The 27,568-nt window shown below is 42.8% G+C and overlaps 1 protein-coding gene across 1 annotated transcript; it reads right to left on the bottom strand.

Annotated features, from left to right (window-relative positions):
- LOC143156395 (desmoglein-2-like) lies at nt 1-25,472 on the bottom strand. The gene is made up of 15 exons (XM_076329793.1): nt 25,403-25,472; nt 19,074-19,109; nt 18,049-18,183; nt 16,635-16,793; nt 16,210-16,354; nt 14,794-14,954; nt 13,833-13,967; nt 13,502-13,687; nt 12,242-12,501; nt 11,215-11,357; nt 10,310-10,537; nt 8,787-9,017; nt 6,958-7,082; nt 5,494-5,838; nt 1-3,385 (listed from the first exon to the last, which is right to left on the bottom strand). Exons 1-15 carry the CDS (start codon nt 25,445-25,447, stop codon nt 2,363-2,365), a joined length of 3,357 nt encoding a protein of 1,118 aa, XP_076185908.1. The 5' UTR covers nt 25,448-25,472; the 3' UTR covers nt 1-2,362.
- Nucleotides 25,473-27,568: the final 2,096 nt, after the last annotated feature.

Consider the following 27,568-nt stretch of genomic DNA (forward strand, 5'->3'; position numbering starts at 1 on the left):
GAGATTCACTCTTGACGAATTTATTCAAATAGATTCTTTACAGCACCAGCAAATCTGTGCTAAAAGTTTATATATAAACAATACACAGGGAAGTCAGGATTTCCATGACACAGTCCTGACTCTTACATTCTCTTCTGGATGTTAACGACTATATGTTTTAACAACTGTAAAACTGAGACAATATTTTATGCCTTCTTGTTTGGAAGTATAAACTGATTAGAAGAGTTTGACTCAAAACCCAGTAAATCTGTGGATGGGATGCTGTTGCCTTGCATCAAGTTCTTACAGAATTTAGTACGCTTAACCAGCAGGCAGAATTCACATTTTTTTCACAATCTGTAAGTTAGCAGGACACCAACTTTTATTACATCTGTATCTTTCAGATATTCCTTCAGGCTGTCTGGGAAATCCCAATCCTCATTCTATATTTAAACTTTTTATTTGCAGTAGGAAAGTCAGTGTTTTCACCGGGGTAGCTGTCTTAAAACTGAATGAAGAATAAAAAAAATACAGTAGAGCTCTTTATTTTAACATTGCATAAAACCACAGAAATACTGTATTAAAAAGTCAGAAATAAGTTCACTCCCTCTAACCGCAGGAAAAAATGGTGACCACGTAAAACTGCACGCTTGCTTAAAAGTAAATACATGTATTTTAAAAAAAATGAAGTTTAAGAGATAAATAACCAACAGGTCCAAGCAAGCGAGTAGTTTGATTTGCTTGGAAGTACTCCTCCACTTAATGTAACGGCCCATCTGTCAAGATGCACCCTGTTGAGCACAGCCATAGTTCCTACTTTTTATGTTTATGTTTTTGAATCAACTTTTACATCCTTACCAGTAAAATCAAATACGCCGAAAGCATTTCTAGTCAAAGGCAAAACATATCAGTGGAAAACATAACACTGCAGCTGCAGAAAAACTCCAGGAGAGATGAAGGCAACCAGAAAGCTCTGCAGGTGCCCGGGCTTTGCATTACCATATGACCCGCTTTGCTGATTTTACAGGTATGAGATAAACATGGTACCAATACCTAATCTAAAATGCTTCTTTCTACTCTGACAAAACATGCGGAGTGTATGGCTATAAAATTCACTTTAAAATGTTTCAATCTGCATACAAATAAATATTTATATGTGCATATATACATAGTGCCAAACAAGTATGCAGTACTCTCTTCTGCTTTTACCACATAAACTTAATGGAAAGAAAAGTAGTTTTAAGCGTTGCAGAATTATAGGGAGCTTTCTCTTGTCTCGTCGGAGCTAAGGAAAGCTGCCATTACATGGCATTACACAGGCCACCCGAGCTCTGGTACCAGAGCCAGCAGAACCTCACACACACACACATCAGGCTGCATTTCTGTGCTTGTATCTGTGAGTTCACAGACAGAATTAAAATCACTGAGCCAATTGCACTTGTAAATCAGATCCTACAGATGTCTTAAGGGCCATAAACTTCGCTAGCAAAGCCACTGACTGAATCTCTGGCTCTAAAGCTAAGGTAAGTTTTGGCTGTTTCTCATACATTATTAAAGGACCAGTTAGGAGCCAGTGAAAAATCTATACGATGCAAATGCTTACTTGTCCATGTCAGCCTAGACCCATACCAAGTAATGGAGTTCTTACATCGAGGTACCAAAAAAATTGCAGTTCTCAGCTTTTTTGCTACTTGCTCTCTTTAACCCCTGTGCTAATATACAAGTATTGATTGCTTAAGGTACAGATGCTGATAACCTGAAGTTGTGACATCCTTCCAGGAGATCAACACACCACTGCCCTGAGGACATACTGGCTTTGGTGGTCTAGGCTTCTCAGGAAGGAGAGATTTCTTAGCAATTCACCAAGGTGCAGGGATCTGCAGCTGCAGCTCCAGCAGAGCTGCCCCGGCCCACAAGGTAGTAGATGGCAAACACGCAATGAGAAACTGATGCCCCTTAGGGAGGACTTCAGCAGATACACTAAACAGCAGTTCAGAAACCTAACTTGTGCTTTGCACACTACTATCCATCACTAGATTTTAAACTTCTTTTTCTGCTTTCCCATAATTATGCAGCTGTGGTTATGTGGTATTATTACAGTAACTGAATAATAAAAAGCAATTACAAAAATAGCAAACAAGGAAAAAAAAAATGTATTTCCCACATCTTTCCACTTCAAAAGCATTGCTGCCAATGTTGCCTAATAACAACAGCAGATTTCCTTAACAGCTTCTTGGTCATAATCCTTATTTATACAAACTACCACAAGCGAGTCCATGTCATTCTGAAAACTCCAGCAAATACAGGTCTCAAGAAAATACCCGAGGCGAGACGCACACTGACACAAGAGTGCCGGACACCACCACCCCTGCAAGGGGCCAGGCTATGAGTGAGTGTACTGCACCGTGCTGTATTTGGTGACCCTGGAAGACTTGCTCAGTGTGGCGCTGGCAGGAGGCAACCCCTCTAAGTTGGAGCCCACCTGGTTAAGCAGGGAGTCTGTGATCAACACGTGCTCTTGCCTTCCCGAGCCGGCACCCGCCGCCTGTTCAGCTCTGCTCTGCGTCCCTGAGGCTGTCACCACCCTTTCATTCACCACCACACTGTGCCCCTCTGCCAAAGTGGGGGAGCTGAGCGAGCCCTGCTCTGCAGCAGGCACAAGCACCCTCTCCCGCTCCCTCACCACGACATACTGGGAGTCGGGGAGATCCTGAACCGTCAGGGCTCCTGGGCCGGTGCCCTCCGACTTCACCATCCTCTCCGTAACCACCACATTATTTCCATGTGGCAAGTCGGGGATTTCCATCATACCCTGCAAGCTCGACATGGGTGCCAGCACTCTCTCTGTCACCACTACGTTCTCCTTAAACTGGGGGTCTAGAAAGACAGTGGCTGAGTGGGCCGGAGCCCCCGCAGAGTAGGATGTTTCTGTCATGGTGAAACTGGTCTCCGCATGGGCCGTGGGAAGGGGCCGGGCGTTGTGCTGCCCAGAGAGGGATGCAAAGGTTGTTTCCGTGACCACCTCCTCAGACACGGTGTCTTCTCCTGTGCCACCGCCCACGTGCACTGGTGGGGCGGGCTGGAAGCAGCTGCCCGAGGCAAAGGCTTGTTTAGAGCTGGAAGCATTTTGCTGACCTAAGAACAGCGACTTTGTGTCATTAAGACCAAAACCTGATTCATTCCTGGAGCTGCCATCTTTCATGTTGATGTGTCTGCCTATGCATATTTCTGCTAGAGTCTTAAATTTGTCTCCTAAATCATCAAGAAAGTGGTCATCAAGATCACCCTCAATAAAGCTGCAGCAGCCGATGGAGCCATGGGGGGAGCCTGACTCTCCCTGGGAATAAACCAGGAGACAGTCGTTTGCAGCTTGGGCTTCATCTTCATCCGCAAAAGAGACAGCTTTCTACAGACAGAAAACAAAAGGAAGCAAAAGTTCATTAATGTCAGCTCTAAACGTAGTAAATCTGAAAATCAGGAATGCTTGGTCAAAAAGGTTAAAATAAGAAAATTTAACTGAACCCACAGAAACCGTCAACCAAACAAGGGTGGTACCTAAAAGTGCTTTTTGCTTTTTTGAAGTTAGTCTGAACTTGACAGTACACTTGATGAGAGGAAAAATCTGAAATTTAATGGAAAACCTTGGGTGCTATCACCACCTGCTGCTATTCCTACCAGGAATTGTGCCATTTGTGATACCACTCCATCCTCATAAACAGATTGCTTTTATTTTGGTTCAGTGAATGAACTTCACCTGTAACGAGGTATTTGTGGGAGAGTGCCAAAACCATGCTTGAGAGTAACCTAACATTTGAACATAGGTTTAATGAGTACATGCTGACATGTCATCACCTGCCATGGCCCTTTTCACTAGCATAGCCTGCAGGATCACACCCAAGGAGCTCAACAGCGAACAAATCACAGAGTTAAATGGCTTGACAAGTATGGGAACGTAGTCCAGCATATAAATTTTTAGGCTCTATGCAGGCCACTTTGCAACAAGGAGGGCTCACAGGTTCTGACTATAGCGCTTCCAGGGCCAGCTCAGTCTGAAAGCAGCGTCTGCAATGGAGTTGCTGCCAGCGCTAGCACAAATATCCATGTACACGCTTGCACCAGCTCCAGTTCCAGGAGTGAAGACAGCCAAATCCTCTGGGCCTGTTGAACCAGCTTTACCTAATATGGTTGCTGGCTTGTGCTCAGAACCACTTTTGTGCCACATTTGAAGTTTTGGAGTCTATATTAGCTCAGGCATCTGTGTAATGTGGTATATATCCAGACCCAAATTGACTCTGTATGTTTATCTGCATTTGATCCTGGAAGTAGGCATATTACCTCAGATGCTTCTACAAAAATCAGCACACATCTGAAACTATTTGGTTTGGTAACTTGTCTTTTTTTTTTCTTTCCTGTAATCTGAGATATTTTAACCTCCCACAAGTTGTAAAGGTTACTCTAGTATGACCTTTACGAAGCCCTCCTGCAGGACTTCAGCAGGCAGCTCTGCTTAAAGTATATCTTAATATCAGGAATTGCAAAGAGCGTAAGGAAAGCAGAATTGCTACTGTTGCGTCTGTTCATCCAGAAGACCAGTAGCTAGAGCACTCAGGAGACATACAAGTGTCTTAAGCTCAAATCCTTCCCTGGCCTGAGGTGGTGATTCAAAGCTGCACAGCTACTCCCCTGCAGAACCCCATCATCAGCCAGCTGTAGGGTGTGAAGTATGTTTTATTTGTACAGGTGGTGGACAATCCATACACTCCGCGGCATACGGAAGTGAAACTTGCACTATAAGGAGCTCACCAGCCTAAGGACTAATGATGTGCATTATGCAAAAAGGAATAGCTGCAATGAGTAGAAATAGCCTATTGGTCAATGGTTAGGTCACCAAAAAAAAAAAAGTCAGAAAGGGGATTGCAACATGTGCCTCATAGACTTCTGATGAATGGCCCTTTACCCAGGCTACTGGGCAAAGAGGCAAGTTCAGCACCACTTACTTCATCAGCTACTTTGAAAATGCAGACCCACCCTCTACCCTTTGACATCTATGGCTTATCTTTCAAAAACCTGCTCCACTATAAAGTTTGTAGCTGTGACTCATGGTGAGTCATAGGTACCTCCCTACAGGCCAATTTAATGTGCTTAAATCCCTGAGATTTATATCACATAGTCTTTCTCATGGCTTCTTCCTGGGCAAGGGGCTCCTTCGTCATTGCTGAATATTCTGGATCCCATTCCCAAGTACCTCCCTCGAGAGAAGGGTTTCATTGTGGGAGACCTTGTAAGCACCCAGTGCTACAAGACTGAGCATTGTCATGCTCTAAGTCCCACACGTGAGCCTAATCCAAAAATCCTTAATGCCCCCAACTCCACATGCACACAACATTGGCCATGGTATCAGGACTGTTTATATATACACATATCTGATTATCTGTGTTTGTGATAACAGGAACAGCATTTCACGACGCTAAGTGTAAATATCAAAATACTGTTATTTGTGGGTCATATGCTTACGTCATTGAAGTAGTCTCTTAAAAATTCTTCATTCATGGCTCCTGCTGCTCCCACCAGGACTCCTCCTGTGGCCACCACTGTCTTGCCTTGTACACCTGCCATGCCTTCAGTCCCTCCAACTGCCATGGCTCCATATTCAGCACCAGAAAGGAGATGTCTTTGCTCTTCCCATCTTTCCTTGGTAATAGTGTTGCGATGCTCTCCTACATGGGAGACAGAGCTGCCTCCTCCTGCTGCAGTTTCCTCTCCGCTCATTCCTGCTGCTGCTGTCGCTGCTGTTGCTGCTCCGCTGGTTGCTCCTCTCGAGTTCCCCAGCGCAGTGGGTGGGATGAGGCTTAGCACTGGCTACATAAATAACACAAATTACGATGCGATGTGAAAGCTGCGCTGTCTAGCACATGGAACTCACCAAACCAGCAGCGGGGCTGGGTGGGACCTGGGAGGGTGCCGTCTTATGACTTGTTTGAATTTGCACTTACACATGTTGCTGCAAAAGGGCCTCCTGAAATAGGGTGCAGCTTCCACAACTGCGTTCCCAAGGAGGATCATGGAAATGTTTCCATAGATCATTGTTTTCTTGAAACTCAAAGCATTGGGAGTGAAAGCAGGAAAAAAAAAACCAACAAAAAAGGCTGGCAAAACTCCAGGGAGTTCAGCTGTTCCAAGACAGACTCCGCCCAGCTTTCCCCAGACACAAAGTGGGGGAGTGTGCACTGCCTGCCCTCTCTATGGTGCTGCCTGGCCCTTTCTTCTTTTCTAGCAGTTTGGCTTCCCTGTTAATTGTCTTTTATCAAGAATTTGGTGTGAGCATTGGCCCTAAATCAAAGTCTTTTACCTTACTTCTGTTTCTTTGTTATTGTGCAAAAGCATGCCAGCGTCATGCCCTTTTTTTTGAAAACTGGGTTTTATAGCATAACAAGAAAGGGCAAACTTCTCTCGGCATTCGCCGTTCCCTCTGCAGATTTGCACTTTTTTCTGCCCTTTTTTTTTTTTTTTAAGAATTTACTCTGTTGAAGAAGGCAAATACACAGGGAAGTAATTTAAAATGCAACCTGAAACTTTAAACTAGAAGCTAAGCTTTATAACTCACTCTTTTGCTGCTTTACCATGCTCCCAAAGGGGTGCAGAACATTCCAGGCTTGCAAATGCAAATGCTTCACTCTTTACAGCATCAGTGCTTTTCCCACACTATCTCCTGCTCAGATACTGTCAACATTTGCTTGATTGCTTCCCCTTTACTTTGGGATTCATACACTATGGCTCGTGTTTCTAGAGCTGCTGGTGGAATTAATCTTCCATGCATCCTTCACTGAGCCTCACAGGGTTAATTTTAATTAATGTTCATGTGCTGTTAAAATCTGCTGTACAGCCCTGAAACATCAGCCCATAATGTGGAAGAGACACCAAGTGCCAAACTGAACACTTGGATAGAAATCAAAGAGAAATGCTATTAGGGATACATGCCTTCTCCTCAGGAGCTGCCCCTTCGCTGTTCCATTGATGCAACATTGCTTCGCTGTAGTCCGGTATCGCAGCAAATCCCTTTGCTCCCGAGCCGCAGGGACACAGCAGCAGTAACAGTGGAATAACTATGGGGAAATAGATGTTTGCCATTAACTATGTGATGATTAGGGTCAAAGCATGCTAACAGCCAGCACCGAAGTTTGGTCAGCTCTCATACCGAAATGTATCTTCAGTGAGCTAGTGATCAGTATGAGGGCTGATGAAGACTGAAGACGCGTTCCCAAATATTCAAGGTATTTCCTAGAAACATATGCCAGGATGGTTTCCTAGAGAGTAAACTGACAATTAACCTGTCAGGGCCTCAATCCCGCAGATGACCTTGCATGTGTATAGCTATACTTCTATCGAAGAGCTCAAATACAAAACCAAGCCCTAAATATCACTGTACAACTTCAGCATTTCTAACTCCTGTTCTTTTACTACTAGATAATGACATGGTGTCATGTAAATTCCACCTCACCACTCCTGTGACACATCTAAAGCGTTGCCTGGGGAACTCAAAACAATCCAGTTTCAGGAGCAGAGTGTATTCGCATGGCATGAACTTCATTTTGCCACAGCTAGATTGCTACTAATAAAAGCAATAAACTATTGCCATTTTAAATGCAGCACTGGTACACATGGCCATACCCTGACTACAAGCATTCTTCTCTTATTTCTGAGCTTCTATTTTGTCTCACCAAAGAACAACATCATGTGCTGCTCAGAGCAAGGCACCAGACCCGAGTCTGCAGTGAGGGACAAGAGAGGGAGCACTGTGGTTTGAGTGGGAAGAGTTAGGGTTCACATGGGGAGGGTGTGGGAAACACCGAAAGGATTCCTTACTTCTTCCCCACCTGTTATTTACAGTGCCATAAAGAAATATTAAAGCTGTACATATTAATTTTAAAGTGCACAGCTTGAAATCCTTTGAGGATAAAATGCTGATGTTACCAAAATTAGTTGGGGATTTGCCATGACTGCACACAGACTAGGAGCTACACAGAATGTATCAAGATGATAAAATCTGGGAGCCGGACTGTTTCTTTCCTGATGCCTTGCAGACCATATATACAGTGCTTCTGAGATAATCATAGAATCATAGAATAGTTTGGGTTGGAAGGGACCTCTGAAGGTCATCTAGTCCAACTCCCCAGCCATGGGCAGGGACATCTTCAACTAGATCAGGTTGCTCAGAGCCCCGTCCAACCTGACCTTGAATGTTTCCAGGGATGGGGCATCCACCACCTCGCTGGGCAACCTGTGCCAGTGTTTCACCACCCTCAGCGTAAAAAATTTCTTCCTTAGATCTAGTCTATATCTACCCCCCTTTAGTTTAAAGCCATTCCCCCTTGTCCTGTCACAACAGGCCCTGCTAAAGAGTTTGCTGCCATCTTTTTTATAAGCCCCCTTTAAGTACTGATAGGCTGCAATAAGGTCTCCTTGAAGCCTTCTCTTCTCCAGGCTGAACAACCCCAACTCTCTCAGCCTTTCTTCATAGGAGAGGTGTTCCAGCCCCCTGACCATTTTCGTGACCCTCTTCTAGACCCATTCCAACAGGTCCGTGTCTTTCTTATGCTGAGGGCTCCAGAGCTGGACGCAGTACTCCAGGTGGGGTCTCACCAGAGCAGAGTAGAGGGGCAGAATCCCCTCCCTCGACCTGCTGGCCACGCTTCTTTGGATGCAGCCCAGGCTGGCCTTCTGGGCTGCGAGCACACATTGCTGGCTCATGTCCAGCTTATGAGAAACAATTAATATGAGAAACAGGTTAATATGAAACAATTACTTACGCAGCAAAAGTAAAAACGCCAAGATGATTAGCGCAACTGCTCCTGGTCCCAGACCCACAGACTTAGCGCCAATAACTCTCTCTTTGCATGCGCTGCCATCCACACACTCACAAACAGTCAGTTGCAGAGACTGTGCTCGAGTACAACTGAACCCTTGGAAATCCTTTATGAGGATGGGAACTTCAGTTATGCCCAGCTTCAGGTGTTGTGGTACCAGCTGTATGCTGGTGCCTGAGGCAGAAAAAGAAAAGACAAACAAGAAATGAGTGGGGAGAAAGTTGACTCCTGTAAACTAAGGGAAATAAAACCTTCACAGCCTGCTAACAAGCCCCTTCCAGTTAAGTCCAGCCAATGAAATGGAATTAAGTTTAATTAGCTGCTGCTACAGCGTATGTGCTCTTATTTTTATCAAGTAATTCATGCTGGTAACAAAGCAGCCGTGCTCACTTGCAGTCTCAGATAATTGCGAAGAGTTTCATACCAGCAGAGACTTACCACGGAAGACAGCCCAACCGTCTATATAGTGCTAAACTTCATGTCATCTGGATAGCTAAAGGCTGAATTCACAAAAAAACCAGCTTCAGTCTTTAGAAGATTAATCTGTTGCAGGCCACAGGCAGAGATGGGGGAGCCAACATACCACCTGCTCCTGCGGCCGTGTCATGTCAAGGACACAACTAGGCAAGAGATGCCCAGGTGATGTTCCCAGCTGGGGAACGCCACCCTATTTGGGAAAGCTGTGATCCCTACAATTAGTGCTAGTCTGGCTGCAAGCAGGGTGAGGAAAGGTAAGAAGATTCCTTCTTGGTCCTAAACCTGGCCATTAGGATGCCTCTGCTGATTGCTTTGCAGTGTTACGCTGTAGGATTACGGAGGACAGAATAATGAGTCTGAGAAGAAAAAAGTGTTTTCTGGTGCCTTCAATCTACCTGAAGCATTTCCTTCACGCATTTCCCAGGCTTATATGCACAGAAATGGAAGAAGAAAATGCTCATGTCATTTTGAAATACTCATTAAAATGATTTCTGATTTCTGACTTATTTTTGATCCTACCGTGCTGGACAATCTTAGGTTACACTGTATTTCCCCTTTTCAAGGCCCACTGTGCAGACAGATTTATTTATTTATTTGTAAGTTAGAGCAACTGCAGCCAGTAACACAACCATAGCTCCAAGCTCAGTTTTAACAAAAAGCATCCTCCATCCCTGCATGCTTTTTGTGGAAAGATGGGAATGGCTTGATACCAGCATTACCCATGAAATCCTGGTCACCACATATGGGTCATCAAGGTAGGCAAAGATGGTCCAACTGAGGGAAGGCGACAGGCCCTAGAAGACATGACTGTGCTTTTATAGCCATTAGAGAGAAGGGAGCGGAACGCGAGTGGTATGTCTTCATGCCTGACTCCATATATATGGCTTTTTTTGGTCTGGTTCAGCCAAACTGTCAGTTTGACTAGAATTAACAAATTACAACACTAGGACTCCAAAGAACTGAAAGTAATTAAAAATGTATTTTCTTACCATTTCTGGATGCAATTATCCATTTTTTTGCTGTCCCTTCTGGCTCATCAATGACAGTAAAACTGAAAGGATCACTGTTTGGGTAACCATCCAAATCATTAGCTGTAACATCAACTAATTTTGCATCTGAACACACAGTCTGCTTAGGGTTCACAATAACTGGGCAGTTATCATTCTCATCTTTAACTTGAATAATGACTGTGCCGGTGACCGTTTTCTTAGGAGAATCTAAGATTTTAAAATACGAAAAATCAAATTGATTTGAAAAGTGCAAAAATACAATCTTAAAATAAAAAAAACTTAGCATTTTCCAAAACACAAACATTGCTGAAATAAGTTGAAAGAGCTCTCTCCCTGGGGCTTATGGGAGCAGTATTTCATTCCTAATGTTAATAAACATATTGACAAAGTTCTTCTGACTGCAAGTTGCTTTACTATTTTGACTTAGAAAAAAAATACGCATTTCCTGTGTTTGGTTACACAATAACATGCAGATTATAAAAGAATTTTAACTGGATACACGAGAAGTTCAGGGAGTCTTTCTTGCTTAGCATTCAAGAAAACTTAGGGCTCTGAAGTCTGTCGATTGGCATACTGAGGTACTGGCAATTTCCACCTTGACAAGGGATCTTCCTATCAGACTTGTTCTTTGCAAAACTTTTACAAGAAGTTCACCTGCATCTAGTCAGAGAAACGGGCACCTTGGGAACCCATTCCAAGGTTCATCCTATTTCAACGAGTTACCTGTGTCTCTCCTTCAAATACAGAGCCTATGGGAAACTGTACTAGGCGCCTAACTTTTAGGCAGTTAGAGATAGGGAAGTTAAAACCAACTAGAGTTGTAGAAAGGCAAACTAAACCCTAAACAAACCAATTAGTGTGAAAACAAAACCCTCTCAACTTACCAGTAGTTACACCCAACATGGTGATAGTGTAGGTACCATTTACCACATAAGACGACTCATAATCGAGGTTTTTGGCAAGTCGGATTTCACCTGTGACTGAGTCTATTGTGATCCAGTTTGCTGAATCTCTTCCTTTCATGTATCTGATTAAAATTGCATATAAAGATGTACTCATTTATAATGAGGAAAACAACCATCAGCGGAAAAAGCAGCTTCACAGTATGTTTACTCTTCTAAAGCAGAGACCAAATCCCTAGGTCTGAGGTCTGACATTCCTGCCACTGGAATTGCTTTCAACTATAAACCTAAGATTTTAAGCCTACCCTGAATGTTGAAACCTACTTTTCCCTCTAGAGCCAGGATTTACGTGTGGAGGCATTATAAAAAGTAAACTCAGAGAGTGACACCAGAGCAGGAGAGGGAGCTGTGCTGCCGGTTGTGGTCCTCTTCCTCCATCCCTGCTCCCAGCAAAAGCTGAGCAGCAGCCACCCAGGAGAGACTGTATGACAGGCGTGGGGGACAGGGGTCCACCGTTGGGTATGCAACTCTGCCGGTCTGCACCATTTGTAAAAGCCATGGTAGTGGATCAACAGCATTTTATCTGAAGAGCTACGATTCAAAATCTAAATACACACACACACACACACGCAGACTTATCTACTTTACACCCCTTTCTGTCCAATTGGTAGATGTTTCTGAGTATTTCTTCCTAATGTTTCTGCAGACGATGAAGTCAGATGCGTAAATCTACTCTCAAAAGTAGACAGGCATGACAAACAACGTGCAAGCACGGACAATTTCAGCACAAACACTCATGTCTCACCATATATGACCAAACAAGTAGGATTTTCAAGTCAGCTATTTTCTGCATAATAGAATATTGAAGATGATGATGTTGTTTTAGGCGTGAATTATGCCTAGTAGAAAATGATTGCCTCTAAAATTATTTCAGTTCAATATACACATTTTCACAGTAAGATGTGATTTCTAACGTACTCAGTTATGATGGTTATAAAAAGATTCTTACATAATGTTCTCTGCTATTTTTCCAGTGTCTTCATCATAGGCTTGATACTGTCCAATAATCTGTCTTATCTGCAGTTTCTCACTTGCTTCAATAATTTTTGTGCCACCAGGGAATATAGGGCCTTCCCGCACATTAATCACATTAATTTTGATTGGAATTGTTTGTGCTTTATAACTGTGTTTAATTGACTTGTGGAACTCTGCTTTGTTTGTAACAACAATGCCCAAGTTTAGGCTTTGCATTTTTTCATAATCCAGTTCCTAGAGCAATAAAAAAAAAAAAAAATCACTCAGAATTTGACAGAATCTGATATCTAGACAACAATCATACATTTAATATTTAAATAATACTGTAGCATCCTTATTTAAATAATAATATCCTTAATTAAATAATAAGGATGCTACGGTGCACAGAAGAACTGTTGGTTAACATGTTACTCTCAATACATAATGCTTCAACTCTTTAAAAGTACATAAGGAAGATTACTCTTCTTATTTTTAATGGATGGCACCATAGGTATGTCTTTGTATTATTGAATTTAAACTAATTTAAGGTAGGTGCAATGGGTCCTACCCACATATTCTGTCCTTACTTTCAGTGAATCAGTGCTCAATATTACTTGGCTCTTCCAATTTTTTTTTTTTAAAAACAATTGATTTACTTAATAATGCTTATCAATTTTTTACAATTATCAGTTTTCAGATAGGGAAACCAGAGCAGAAAAAAAAAAAAGAAAAGAGGTACTTAGGGCACTATGCATCTTCAGTTCTTGTGGACTAAAGGGGAGTGAAACTCATAAAACAGAAATTTCAATTTATGGAAGATATTTTCATCATTTCAATTTATGGAAATTTATAAAATAGTCTGTAGCCCATGGCTCATGGAGTAGGTGTTGCCTGCAACATTTTCTGTGGCCACGGAAAATAAAGAAATTTAAACTGAGACCGGCAAGGAGAGAAAAAATATGGGCAATTTTACAGCGTATCTGTTAGCACTGTTGCCCAACGACAAGGAGAGTTTGGGGACTTCTGCCCCACTAGATATATTTGAGATCACACAGAATGTAAATGGTAAACCTGGACAAAATTATTATTTTGCACAGAATTATTGAATACACCAACAAAGAGTATACCAAAGGAGGAGTGTCCACCATGTAAATTTAAGTTTACATACTGACTGAATATAAATAATTTGTACGTCAACTTAAAGGCAATAAATTATTCTAATATTTAAAGAAGACTCTCTAAAGAATATACGAACCTTCACAAGAGTCAAAATTCCTTCATTTGTTTGGGTATTTGTTACTATACGAAAAAAGCCGCCTTCATTACCAGAAACAAATGAAAAGTTCGCCAACCAGTTATCAGAAAACTCTTCATCTTTGTCAAATACTTTTATTCGCAGAATTTCCACATTTGCTCTGTTTTCTTCAATGCTTCCTTCAAACTGCAATTGAAAAAAAACCTTCTTTAAAAAGATGTCATGATTTACCTCATTTCACCAGTGCAAGAAAGCTTGCACAACTTCGTATTAAGCAATGGGATACTGACAGGTGTAGGAACATGCCAAATAATGTGATAAATGTACTTACTGCACGACTGTCAACCACAGGCAGATTGTCATTGACATCCAAAATCTTGATTTTCAAAGAACATGTTGCAGCATTCCCACCTAATTCACCACCACGGTCTTTTGCTTCCACCACCAAAGAATAGTTACTTTGTGCCTGTCACAACAAGAAAAAAGCGTTTAAACCAAGCTAAAAATTTTTCCTCCTCTGTATTATCTTTATTAGATTTTGGTAATGCCTCTCGTGGCCAATTACAACTCCTCTTCTCTCTAGCTAGTAGTAGATCTCACACACAACTACAGGCTCTGCTGGAATAGAGCTGAGGCTTTGAAAAGGATTTAGGAATTTTGCATCTCCCCCACAAAGAGTTAGACTGTACTTATATGGCAAATGAAAAAATTTCAGTGGCCATAAATAGGGACATGACCTGCATGTCGGGACAGGGCTGGAGGCAGAGATGTTGCCCTCAGCTGCACAGCTAACATCCAGATCACCATCTGCTGGCCAGTGAAAATTCATGCAAGCACAGGTAAAGTTGCTGGTAATGTGTGCCTTTCAATGCTGTTTCACAGCAGCACCCACCCTAACTCTTTGCACCGTGATTTGCGTAGCAGGCTACAAAAACCTGGATGCAGTCAGCAGCTTTGCAGATGGTGATCTGGTTTGTCTTTGCCATATGCTCTCCAGCACAGAGAAATGACCCCTTGCTTTATGTAACTGCTGCCCTGTCTGCATGGGAGGGACAGAAAGCAACAGCCATCGGGCTGGTGCTGTGCTAGAGAGGTGACGGGGAAATACAACCTTGATCCCGTCACTCCCCCCCCCGGCCCCAATCCCTGAAAAACATGTATCAGCCAGACAAGGCTTTAATGCTAAGGGAGGTGAAGGAAGGTAAGAGGGCCAGCTCTCCAACCCGGCAGGTGACACAACAGGCATCAGAAGACCGCTGTTAACAGATTAAAAATGGGAGGGGTCTTTTTACCTCTCTGTCAAGGTTTATTTTTGCTACTCGAACCTCGCCAGTATCCTTATCCATACTGAACGCAGCGCTAGGGCTTTGGGAAACGATCCTGAAAGCAATTTTGGAATTTAGGTTATTTGGTTCATCTGCATCTGTTGCATTTATCCTCATTACAATTGTACCTGGAAAAAACCAAACAAAATATAGTAGTTTACACTGCTATGCACTGCCAAGTATTTTTACTGTAATGTCACAGATTAAGAGACTGCTGTCAGATGCACTGCACAATTTTCTGATGCTCTTGCCTTTATTTATTTAATGAATAGAGCTGAAGAAGCATTCCTAAAATCCAAATAGTACATGTTAACAGTATATCCTCTAGCAAGCAAAAAGATTGTATCCATACATCTGTAACTCATAGAATTCAATGCACCAGAATCACAGAACAGGTTGAATTCTCTCAAAAATTCTGACAGAAAACTGTAGATATCATACAGAGAAGAAAGAAAAAGTTTTTGAACAACAAACTGCATTTCCCTCACACATTATTCTAAAGGGAGCACTACTAACTCCTCTACCTGAACATTATTAGAACAATTGCTCTGTATTGATGCCCTCCAACAGCTTCACTCAAAATACACGTCGGTCCCCATGGTGCAATCCCCTTACAACTCACGGCACAGGATTTTGTCCTCTGGGAAAGGGTGTACCTCAGCGTCCAGTGCCTGAGTTTGAACATTAGCTGGGATTCCGGCAAAGAAGCAATTACCATATGGCTGCTACTGACTTCAAAGAGAGCTGAAGGAGCTCAATACCTCACCCAAGCGGGTGGTCAGTAATTTGTTTCTTCAGATTATCGTGGCATCGAAAGGGACACAATGTCAGGTATTTATTAGGTTGTTTTACTCCAGCTTTTCTTATCTTCTGGGAAATAAATCTGTTGCTCTTATGTTTACTGACATCAACAGGAAAACTGCCACTAACTTGTTCTTTGAGGGTTAGGTCACGGCCATATGCACTTAATGGTGAAGTACCTCTCCAGCCCATAGATAAAGCAAGGCTTTTCATGAGCGTGGCAGAGTGGAGTCCCTCCCAAATAGGCTGGGATTGCTAGGTCACAAGGTAGACTGCATTTCCCCTGCAACTGCTGCTGAAGGACTCTGGTCCCTGGATTTGTGGTAGCTTTGACACCAAGCCAAAGATGCCATAAGAGGAAGTGTTGTTCTCTGTTGCCTTTACGTGGACACTTTCCCGTCATCACACCACACAGCTTAGCCCTGAATAAAAACTTGCATACACGTGGATAACCTGGCCTACGCAAGCAAGAGAATGCATCCCTGTTACTGCAGATATGCTGCTGCCAAGAGTATATTCACTTGTGCCCTTGCATGTGTTGGGAAAAGCTAAATGGAAAAAAAAAATTAAAAATAACGTTACCTGTTTCACTTAATTCTTCAATTGAACCAACAAAAACTTCATGTGAGAACACTGGAAAATTGTCATTTATATCCACGATTTTAATCGGGAGATCTATTGGCTCTTCCAGTTTTGCTCCAGTCTTATCTAGCGCATGACCTCTGAGCTGAAATAATACAGATAGAAACAATAAGCAAATACAATGAGTGACTGTAATATATAAAAATACACATGCAAAACAGAAATATATAGAAATATATACACTATATATAACAAAATGTAAGCATTATATAAGCATATATAATACGCTTATAAATATAAGCATACATACACACACAAATATCCAGAAACTGGATTAAAACTAACTGAAGCAAACACATGTGAACAAAATAAATAAAAAATGGATAGAAGGGCACCTATAAGGAAAAAGTTACTATTCAACTTACAAACAGCATTGGAGTCTTTTCTCTGTCAACCCTTCCTGTTACATTCAGGTCTCCAGTCTTTCCGTTGATAACAAATAATCCATAAGGGGGTTCTGTTACTCCTTGACCAGATATAGTATAAGTCACCACTACCCCTGTATCTTCAAGATCAGAATGTATCTAGCAGGAATATAACGGATTAAATAGTGTTTGGTAAATAAAACCACATTTAAAAATGCAAATAAAATATTTTTGCTGTTTTTGTAATGAACAAACAAGAATAAATATTAAACACATATTTTCCTGCACTCCTTTGAGTGTGGAGATGTTGAGATGAATGCAGGAAGAGTTACATGTTCTGTCTGAGGATCTCGTGCAGGGAGATGAGGAACATGATGGGCAGCACAACAGTTGGGAACGATGGAGTGGAGAGGTCTGTGGGAGAAGAAAATTGGGACTGCTTGGACAAAGACAGTGGGATAGGATACAAGTGCAAGGAAAGGCTGGAAAACCACCGTGGTAAGGTGAAAAGCTGGAGTGAGGGAAGAGGGAAACCGGCTGATCAAACGGATGGGGGCAAATAAAATGTGGAGAAAGACCAAGGGAAAAAAAAGACAGTCTAGAACAATGAGTTGAGCAGGGGAGACTGAAGTTACTTGAGCAAAGCCTGGAAATAAAATATGACAACTTTTTAAGGGAGATTAGACCTAAGCCAGCGAGTGTGACCAGGACTGAGGAAGTGATAGGGTGGAGGAAGAAAGGTCAGACCTGGAGAGGAATGGGTAGAAGAGGCTGCATAGACTAGAGGTTATACCCTTCCTCTGATGTCAGCAAATATCTGAAACATCTGGAAAAGCACATGTGCATTGCGCCAGCATCACCATCAAGGGGCAGCCCAAGCAGAGGGTAACAGCCTGCTACCATCTGCAGTTACTTTATATGCAGAAGTGACAGGTGTGGTGAATTCAGGTTTCAAAACTGATGCTGAACCAAATGCATATCACTCTTGCACAAAGGATAACACCTTGGTTATTTTTAGCTTTGTTTCCTAAAAAATTAGGCATACATAATCATGCTCCATGTACACCCTTCTGCCCAATCACCACCAGCAGTTTTGGGACCCACTTGCCATGTTCAACAACAGCTGAATACGGGTGGCGGAGCGAAAAAACCTCAAAGACACTGCATTCCCAAAAGTTTTATGAAAACTGGTGGCTGGGAAAAGATGAGAGACTGAGCCAAATCAGGCTGCAAGAGCAACTCATCTGCTGAAGGAAGGAAACAGAAGGAAATGTGCCAATCTTCAATCGACATTCAATAGTCCTTTAGAATTCAAGAAGTACTTGTGCATGTGTTTAGGGCAGCCACACCCTTATTTTACATTTTCACCTCTATTTTTATGTGTATTCTGTATTTATCTCTCTTCTGGGCTTACTCTAGCAATTGGATTTTTATAGGAATTGTCCTCCTCTTCCCGTATGAAAGCCGGAGGGACTGTCCATTCTCGCTTCTGTCTGACTAGGCTGTTGGGATGCGACAACACGCCACTCCTGCCATTTCGATTATAAACCTGTGAAAAAACAAGGTTGAATTTCAGCATTACATTTAGCCATTTCAGATGAATGCTTTATTGCTGCTGTAGCCCAGACTTCTGAATAGTTTTTGCTCTTTCAATAGCTAGTAACTTCAAAATCATGCAGCAGCATTAGCCTTCCGAGCCACAATCTAAGAGCTATACATTACTCAAGTTGTTTGAAGGGGAAAACTACACTAGTCTCGTCATCAAAACAGAATTAGGTAAGACGGGCTTTAAATACATGAACAAGTTCCCATGACCAGGGGTTGGTGAAAATGCACCTGTTCTGGAAGATTTAAGTGCTTGTCATCAGATGTGGGAAGAAGTTTGGCACCACGGCTGTTTTAAACCCCCATTTCTGCCTTACTACCCTGTTTACCATCCCACTAACACCGCCTCGTACTCAACCTTCTCTCAGATATAGAATACATTAAACAGGAGGCCTCTATTCAACCCATTCACTGCCTCTGCTATGCTGGCTCAACTACCCCTCATTCTCACTCTGCATGACACCTTTCATCCTTCTGTGCAGCTTAGTCCCTATTGTGTCTGTTGGCTTCCAAATTAACATCTGGAAATGTTTCCATAATTATCATCTTCCATAAAATTATTTCATTTACAGAGAGCTAAAAAAAGACATCTAAAACCTTAATATTTTAGGGGAAGTTTCTCGAAGTAGAACACCACTCAGTTTGATGGATGTAGGAATCTATTCACTTACATTTTGGCTTTCATTTCATTACTCATTACACAGTTTTCATGTTTCAGAAAATGGTAAAAATAAAGATATTTATCAACTGAAGTAAGGCATGCCTTTGACACTTTGCTCAGAGAACCCTTCTTCAGGCACTGATAAAGAAAAGCAGTTTTCCATTATTTCCTACCTTCACATAGAGTCCATTTCCATAATTCAAACAGATCTGCAAGGGAAGTTATGATAATCATTATTCATTCTATGTCACTTTAGCAGTACTAAAACTTAACTGACATTACTTCCCTCATAAGAACAGCAAAGCCATAAGGAAGAGGGCATCTGACCTCTATCAATTAATATTTACTACTTACCCATAATAGCTTCTGAAAAATTTACCCATAACCATTCACATTTAAAACATACACTATAATTATATAATTATTAAGTTTTGCACTTTTCTCCCAGCGGGAAACAGATAATAAGCAATTAATATTTTTTTTTAATAAAAGAAGACTTCATAGTAATTTTTAAACAACCATTTTTTAGTCCTGAATAATGCTTCAGTATTCCAAAACGATGGGAATTTGCCACTGATTGAAGTGTTGATTGCCAGCGGCACCCTGGAGAAGATCCCTCTTCTGGGCAAATCATGGATTATACAGGCTGTGGTGGGTTACCAACCCCATCAGAGAACAAAACAGGTGAAATAATGTTTAAAAGCCAAGGACTAATCAAAACGTCTGCTGAAGTGTAACCGACAGAAGCAGCTCTCTACTGAGCACCTTGCTGGGAGGATAAATGGCATACATACATACCTTAATTAAACAAGGCCGAGACACGTGCACGCTAGCAAGCAAATCATGCTTGCTCTGACAAAACGTTACATGCCAACATCCAGTACGGGGACTGCCCACGTCTTCATGCACCAGGATAGGTATGTATGCCCTTAAACACCTCAGGTGCCTCATACTAGCTGGAAGGAACTGGAGCCTCAACCAAATTATCAGAGACCCTGTGTTTACGTCCACTCTGCACGCACCAAAGATTCCGCTAGTAACAAAACCCCTCAAACAGTGCAAAAACGTAGGCATTGGGAAACAACGACGAGTAGGTCATTACAAAATGTGAAACGAACAAATAGAGCTTTTGAGCTTTGCATAGGTAGAGAAGAGAATACTTTTATTGTTCTCAGCACTATTACATCTACCGCACATTTTGCATCTTAGGTGAGATTTTTTTTTTTTTTAATACTAATGCCTAAGGCAAAGCAGGCTCAGGAAAGGTGATTTCCTACTGAAATAAGTCCGGGAGTATTTCTTTGTATCCTCTTTGACTGATTTCTAGACTGTTGACTGGGCTCTCCCTATTCATCCCTCTGACTCAGCCTTGACTGTTGCATTGATAACAGCTTTTTTTTTTTTGAAGATGTTATCCCTTTCCCACACAATGCAGCAATGCAGTGGACAGTGTTGAGCAATGTAGCAGACTGCTGTTTCAACTTGCACAACAAAACTGTTTTTCAAATGGCAATTTTCCCCATGTATATATTCTGAAGACAAAAGTCAGCAAGCACTAAGTTCCCTAACAGATATGCATTGTGAGGGCTACAGGATCTTACACCTTAGACCAAATTGTTTTCATGAATATTCTTAATCTCATTTGGTTTTATTAGTTATACGGATTTTTAAAACTTATTTTTATGATTAATGAGATTGTACCAGCAAGAGTGACAGGAAGATTCTGGTTTATAGTCAAGGTTTTCCAACAGAAGCGGCAACTCTTTTGGAAGGTGAATAGTTGTCAAGGTGTCGTGGTGACCACCCTTGTTTGTTCTGACTGGTAAACTGAAGGGAAAAGTGTTTCTGTCTCAATACTGAATGGAGACAAGAGGCACAAGGTGAGAAGCTTCCTTGCATTGGAAACCTGAGAACCACAGTATAAACAAAAGTGTCTGAAGTTCAAGACTAAGCTGGTCTTCCACTGAGATGCATATCAAGAAAGCAGAGAAAATCCCATTAGTCATTATAAACAGAAAGTCTTTCATTAAGATAACTAAAAGTAAAAATCAATTTGTTTGCAAATGCTGCAAAGCAGCCTCAAAACATTGTTTCATTGCTAAGACAGTAAAAATACTTTTGCTTTTGTACTTTTCAATCTGTAGTCCACGGGCAATCTCATAAGGGACTTTAAGACATCAATAAAAGGTATTTAAGAATGACAATTTTATTTACGAGATGCATACATACATTTGGAACAAATATATAAAGGGATCTTACATTTTTATGGAAAATTTTTAAAGAATCCAAAAATTTTAAAAAGGGGAAAAGCACTTTTCAAGGAAATTTTCTTCAAGAAAACCTGAAAAGTCACATATCCAACAGGTGCTGAATTCTGAATTTCCCTTTTTTTTAATATCCTAGAGCTGCCTTCTATTAAATGGCTTAGGAAAAGTAGGAAAACCCTGTCTGTCATTTGATGTGGATCATAGCCTTGGCACAAAAAATAGACATCAACTGATGATACCTGTTGATGACACAGAGCTGAGAAGGCATTGTCAGAAGAAAACTGGATGGTTACAGAAAATGAGGTGGAAAACCTGAGGCCTGAAGTCATAGAAATGGAATGAAATACTACAGGAAAGCAGCAGGAGTAGGCAAGAGGGCAGGGGAAAGAAGGGAGTGACTGCCGTGTATAGGGAGTGCAAGGCTGCTCTTGCCCAAATCCATGTTCATGTATAGTCAGGAAGTGACTAAAGGCCAGATTTTGATCACACAGCTTAGTTTTAGAACGTAAAGATGCAGACTGAGCAAGCAAGAAGGTATGTGTCCGTATTTGCTACACTGTGAAACAGTAAGTGCTTAAAATGTGGTCTTTCGTGTATACTGTGTGTCGGGAGATTTGGATCTCGCATTTTCTGTGAGTCAGTTCGGTGTTGAAGACAATGGGCAAGTGGAGATCTTCCATACTTAGAGAAGCAGAGAAGAGACCATCCAAGATTATCTACTAGTCCATCTCCTGGCCCTGGGGCAAGACGAACTACACTAAGCGCTTCCTGACAACCGTTTAACCTGTTCTTAAAAGCGAGTGATGGAGGTCCCACGGCCTCACTAGCTAGTGTAAGGCGGTGCCTAGCTAACCTTACAGATGGAAAAGTCTGTTAATTTTTATCCTAATTTTATTATCCTGATTTTTAGCTCTTTGCAAGTTGATCATATTGCTGTTTGGATGAGATTCAGTTTCAGATTAAGGCACACAAATTTACGTGTCTAAATGAACGCTAAAGTGCCTAAACTTTTGTTGTACTCAACAGAAATACAGCCAATGCAGACAAGGACATCAGAGAGCAGTTCAATTTGCCCCCAAACCAGCCCACATCTGCTATTTCTCTCTGGACGCCACTGACTGTAGCCATGTCTACTTTGTATGCCCAATACGAGAGGATTTGTAGAGCAAAGCAGTTGCTGCTGAGAACCCAGCACTACACAACCCCCGTTTTGTGGTTGTTACTTCAGACTAGAGTTAGCCTGGTCCCACAGACCAAACACCCATGAGCAGATGGACGCATCTCCCAGCGCAGTTCCACCCAGGAGGGATCAGATTCACACACTTTGGAGATGCGCTTCAAAAGCACAATTTGATCCAACCAAATAGGTGCACTCTGCATCCACTGCTCTCCCTTGAGCATAACAGAAACTCAAACACCTACAATGAGATGTCTTAATCTCAAACCGACTCTCCCTCTTTGCCATGTTGATAATGCTCTCATCGAACAGTGTAATTCCCTTTTCTTCACAATTACCCTTCATATATCTGAAAACTTACCATGCATCTTATCCACTCTCTTTTCTCAGTTCCCAGTTCTTTAATCCCACTTCAGGAATCATAAAACAGGATTTCCTGAATTCAGATTGCCTTTTTTGCTTTCCTCTAGTCTCTCCTGGGCAGATTCACATTATTCTGATGTCTGGTGTCCAATATAATACACCACTTTAGTTCAATAGGATGGATAAAATACTAGATCTTATGTATTTCTCACCTGCTTTCATATCTCACCATAGCACTGTTTTTTTCCCCCTTTTTGGAACAATATTAAGTTGTTGAATCAATGCACAGATGCTTATAAATATTTTTACCATGTTTCAACATGTTACTGGCGATAGAAGCTAGGCTGCTTCGAATTATCTCACCTTTGCTCTTTCTAAAACTAAGCATCATGTTGGGTTTTTTTTTTTTTTTAAATGTAACTTGTTTCTATGAATTTTGAAAAGTAACTGCTACCGGCTCTGACATTACAATAGTGATCTAATATATTCTGGGCTGAATTTCATCATACTCAGCCTAAGTCTAACATCCCAAACCTCAGGGAAGTACAATCTGAGAAGACGTTGAGAGAAAAAGTAAGTTTTGCTACCCGTGTAGAAGTGTTCTAAGATTTCATCTCTTGAAGATGTGATGTCCATTCCCTTCAGAAATGGCCGAGGAACCTCCCAGTCTAATAATCCTTGATAGCCGTGCCTGCCCGGCAGGCTCACAGCTCTGGGTGTGTGTCCTGGACACACACCAAGTCAAGCCCAACCCTACGGGTGCACTACCGTCTGGCATGCCCGGACATCCCTGGAAAAGGGTCGGAGGCAGGGACGTGGGGAAAGCTGCGTGACCTCTGCGAGGTACCCAGGGATGAAGACACAGGGATGCAGCCCGCAGGCAGGGAGGGAGCGCAGATGACCAAGAGATACTTCCAGGAAAAACAGGGAGAGAAAGAACTTGTAGTTGTCGATGCTTCTAAGATAGAAGGCGCTTTGGGAAGACACTACTTTTAGACTGGTTTTGTTTTTCAGTAGTGTCTTAAGGTTTTGAAGTTACCAGTGCCATCCTTGCATGTCGTAAGATATAAATGACCCTAACCTGATGCTCTCAAACAAGCAACTAGACTTTCCGCCACATGAATGGCTTTGTCCAGATTAGGGGAAAAAAAACAAACCAGAAACCCAACCGAACAAAAGAGGCAAAACCCAGCAGTGCCTCTCTCTCTCCCGACATCAACCAACTAGGGCAGCTTTATTTGCTCTAATATTCTATACGACAACGAGGCATTTAGGCACCAAACTGAGTTCACTCTTAGTATACCGTACCCTGCCCCAGCTTTAGCTGAGACTGAGGATGATGAGGATTGAGAAAAATAATTTTCCTCTTTTCTTCAGGCAAAACCAACAGCATCCTGAGCCAGTGCAAGCCCACCAAAACAGACGATGGTGTGGCTTCAGGTATTACAGAAGGTATCAGTGAAAACTTTTGTACAAGTAGCACTCCGCGTGCTTCCCATTGCTCTTTTGGGCAAAACGAGGATAAAACATTTTCCAACCAAACCGTAACTCCGAGCTTGCTGCAAAGAACAGGATTAACTGTTGCTGGCTGACTTGTGGCCAACCACAAGTCTACATTAAAGTTATCAGGCAACAGGTCTCCAGCTAACAAATCTGATTTTGCAGGATCTCGAGCTCAGGGAGCGAGGTCCCCATTTACAGCATCTGCCAGCCTGACCATGCAACAAGCCATTACTGAATCCTGCCCAGCAACTTGGCAGCTCCCTGGCGCAGCCATGGCCTTGCCTCCACACTCGCCTTTGTCTGAGAGGTGGCGGCCCGACTTCCGCAGGCATTTTGCCAGCCTGGAAAAGTGAAGAGCTAAAGAGCAATGCTGCAGAAATGAAGGAGAGCTTCCTGTAAAACATCTAGAAACAGCTAGAAAGCATCAGTCCAAATGAAACAAACCAGGCGTTTTGGTCTCAGTTTGTTACAAAATTACTCCTTGCTTTTAGCCTGAAAAGGTATTTCATAGGATGGAAGGTCTAAAGGCTGATGGCTAAAAAAGAGTGAGGGCAGGGAAGGAGAAAGCCTGAAGTGTCTTGATTGTTAAGAATTTGGTATCATTTCTCTAAGGCAGTAAAGACTTCCATTAAATCATACTTTATGATCCATCTTCCCTCCTGGCACTATTCCTTCAAAAAGGAAATGCAATTTATTAGTACAGATAACATGTTGAACATGAAGACGGCAACAATACGAACTCTTCACTGCGTTCCTGTTCCTCCTGGAATCTCAAACCCCCCACCTATTCGAGATACCGTTCTTATCGGGTTTTTCTACCTTAACCTGCTTTCGGACAGCAAACGGCGATTGCTTTTATCCATTTCCCAAAGAAAGGGAGAAAACCCGTTCCCAGCCACAAGCAGCCGGCGCCGGGAGGGCTGCCAAGCCCCGACGGGAAGAGCTCTCTCCCGCGGCCGCACACGAGCCCCCCGCGCAGCGCCGGGGCCGGCGGGGGCCGCTGCCGCTCCCCGCGCAGCGCCCGCGGGGCGCGCCCGCGCCTCCCTCCCGCACAGCTCCGCGCAACGCCGCGCAACACCCCCCCCCCGCCCCCCCGCCCCCCCGCCTGCCCGCGGCAAAGCAGCGCCTTCCCCCCGGCCCGGTACCGGGGGAGCCCCGCGGCCAGGTGCGCTCCGTCGGGGGCCGGACTCACCAGCAGCGCCAGCAGCCGCACCGCCGCGGCGGGGGCCCGCGACATGGCCGCCGTCTCCTCCCCGCTCTGCCCGGAACCGGGTCACCTCTTCGGGTCGCCCGCGAGGGGAAATGGAGGCGGACCGCCGAGGGACGCCCAAATAGCCGCGGGTGGGTGGAGTGTGCCGGGCGGGGAGCCGCGCCGCGCCGCGCCGGGAGGGGGCAGGTGGCGCCCGGCCCGGCCCCCCCCCCCCCCCCCCGCCCTTGGGGCCGCCGCCCGCGGCGGGGAGCCCCGTCCGCCGCCCCGCCGAGCTCCGCCCGCGGCAGCCCGCGGCAGTGCCGCCGGCGCAGCCCGTCGGGCGGGCGGGCGGGCGCGATTTCCCTTGGGCTTTCGAAGTTCGATTTTTCACCCCCCCGCCCCGCCAAGAAAAGCGAGCTGGATCGTGTCGGAGGCGTGCAAAGAAACTGTGACAACAAAACGATGAATTAACGAGTAATGGATAGGGAGGAATTACAGTCTCGTGGGAAAATAAAATTGTGAGTTGTTTTAGCGGAACCTTCCCCGTAATCTTCTTTTTAATAGGCTCCGAGCCATATCCTTCCTACTCTTATCTGGCAGAGATCTTTCCTGGATACACCTGATTAACTGATGCTTAGGAAGGCATAACTGATTCTTCGTGATGGCGAAACAATTAAATATACTTCCCGTACATCCTCTCTTCTTTGAGGCACTTACCTAATTAATCTTTCTAAGATCACACTCAATTGTCGTAAATAATTTCTGAAGCGGCTGGTTATGGTATTACGTGTCATACTATTAGGGCTCGGCGAGGGAACCAGCCTTATGGGTGTCTTTCCAATTACATTATGTTCCCTTATTACGGTTGTAACTGTGTACGATAAATAATTTCACATTGCGCGTGACGGCAGTTGCAACAATTCTAATTTACATGGGGATCACAAGGGAAACAGTTTTACCTCACAATTTATTCTGAAGTTAATGTATATCTATTTTTATTATTTACTTAGAATATCACAATTTACGGAGTTTGCCAATACCCTTGCATTAATATAATTCTCTTAATCTAAAGAAAACAAAAGGCAGAAACAAAGAAAGCAATAGACACAAAATGCACAGTATTAAGGGTTTCTGTATTCTTTCCTGGTTCTGCCACTGAGTCACTGTGCTGGACTGAACACTTTGTAACCGAACAGAAAGGTGTATGTTTGCACAAGAGTACACCCCGAGATCCTCTGAGGATCTTCTTCAGGGTCTCAAGGGCAGGGGTGTCGTTTGGTACAGGTTTAACAGCCAATGTAGCTAGTGCAGCTAATGTTAGTAAAAGTAGTGTGAAATTCTCTTTTAGTAATTCCTGTTTGAGATAAACGAGGCAGAGCATGTCTCGGAGAGGCTTCGTATTACACTACTTTTAAGTTGGTGATTTAGAAGTAGATTCCGATTCTAGCTGTATATTACATTTCCTAGCCTGATGGTTAAGCATAACTTGAAAGTATTTCTTTACATCAAAAGGCTGCAAGAGAAGAACCTTGATTTGTGGCTTTCTTCTTAATCTGGAAGTTAGCTCCCTGGATTTCTGAAAAAGTTTTGGGTTGCCTATCCAATGCACTGTTAATGAGGTGTTAGTAAATATATGTATTTACAACTATTTGCCTATTTTTTAATGATGATATGATAAGAGTAAAAAGCTAATTTAATTTCCTTCGAAAAATCCTTAGCACTGATTTCCCTTTGAAGTTAGCTCTGTGTTTATGGGAGGAATGAGTAGAATCATCTCTTCTTCACAGAGCTCAATAGCCACAGAGAGACAGAAGCTGTTCTGCAAATCGTTTTTCCAGAACTTAGTTGTCTGTTCTTATGTTGCTTGTAACTTTCACGTGGGTCAGCTACATGTCCTGCACATCCTACAAGACCCTCAATCATCATAAAAAACTTTGGGGCTTTTTTTTACTCGTTTAATCGATCAAAGCAGGAATAATTTAAATATTACAAAGGTTCCTCAGTTCCCTTGTATGGAAAACTTCTATTATTCATATTTTACAGAAATAATTTGCCTGTTGTTATGAAATCAATGTCAAACAGTATCAATTTGTTTCTGACACAGCTAGTAGCTCTGTCACCGACCACTGAAGTTGAATTTCTTTTGGCCTTTCCTCCACTTTAACCTGG

The sequence above is a fragment of the Aptenodytes patagonicus genome, chromosome 2 (assembly GCF_965638725.1).
Source record: "Aptenodytes patagonicus chromosome 2, bAptPat1.pri.cur, whole genome shotgun sequence".
Lineage (NCBI taxonomy): Eukaryota > Metazoa > Chordata > Aves > Sphenisciformes > Spheniscidae > Aptenodytes > Aptenodytes patagonicus.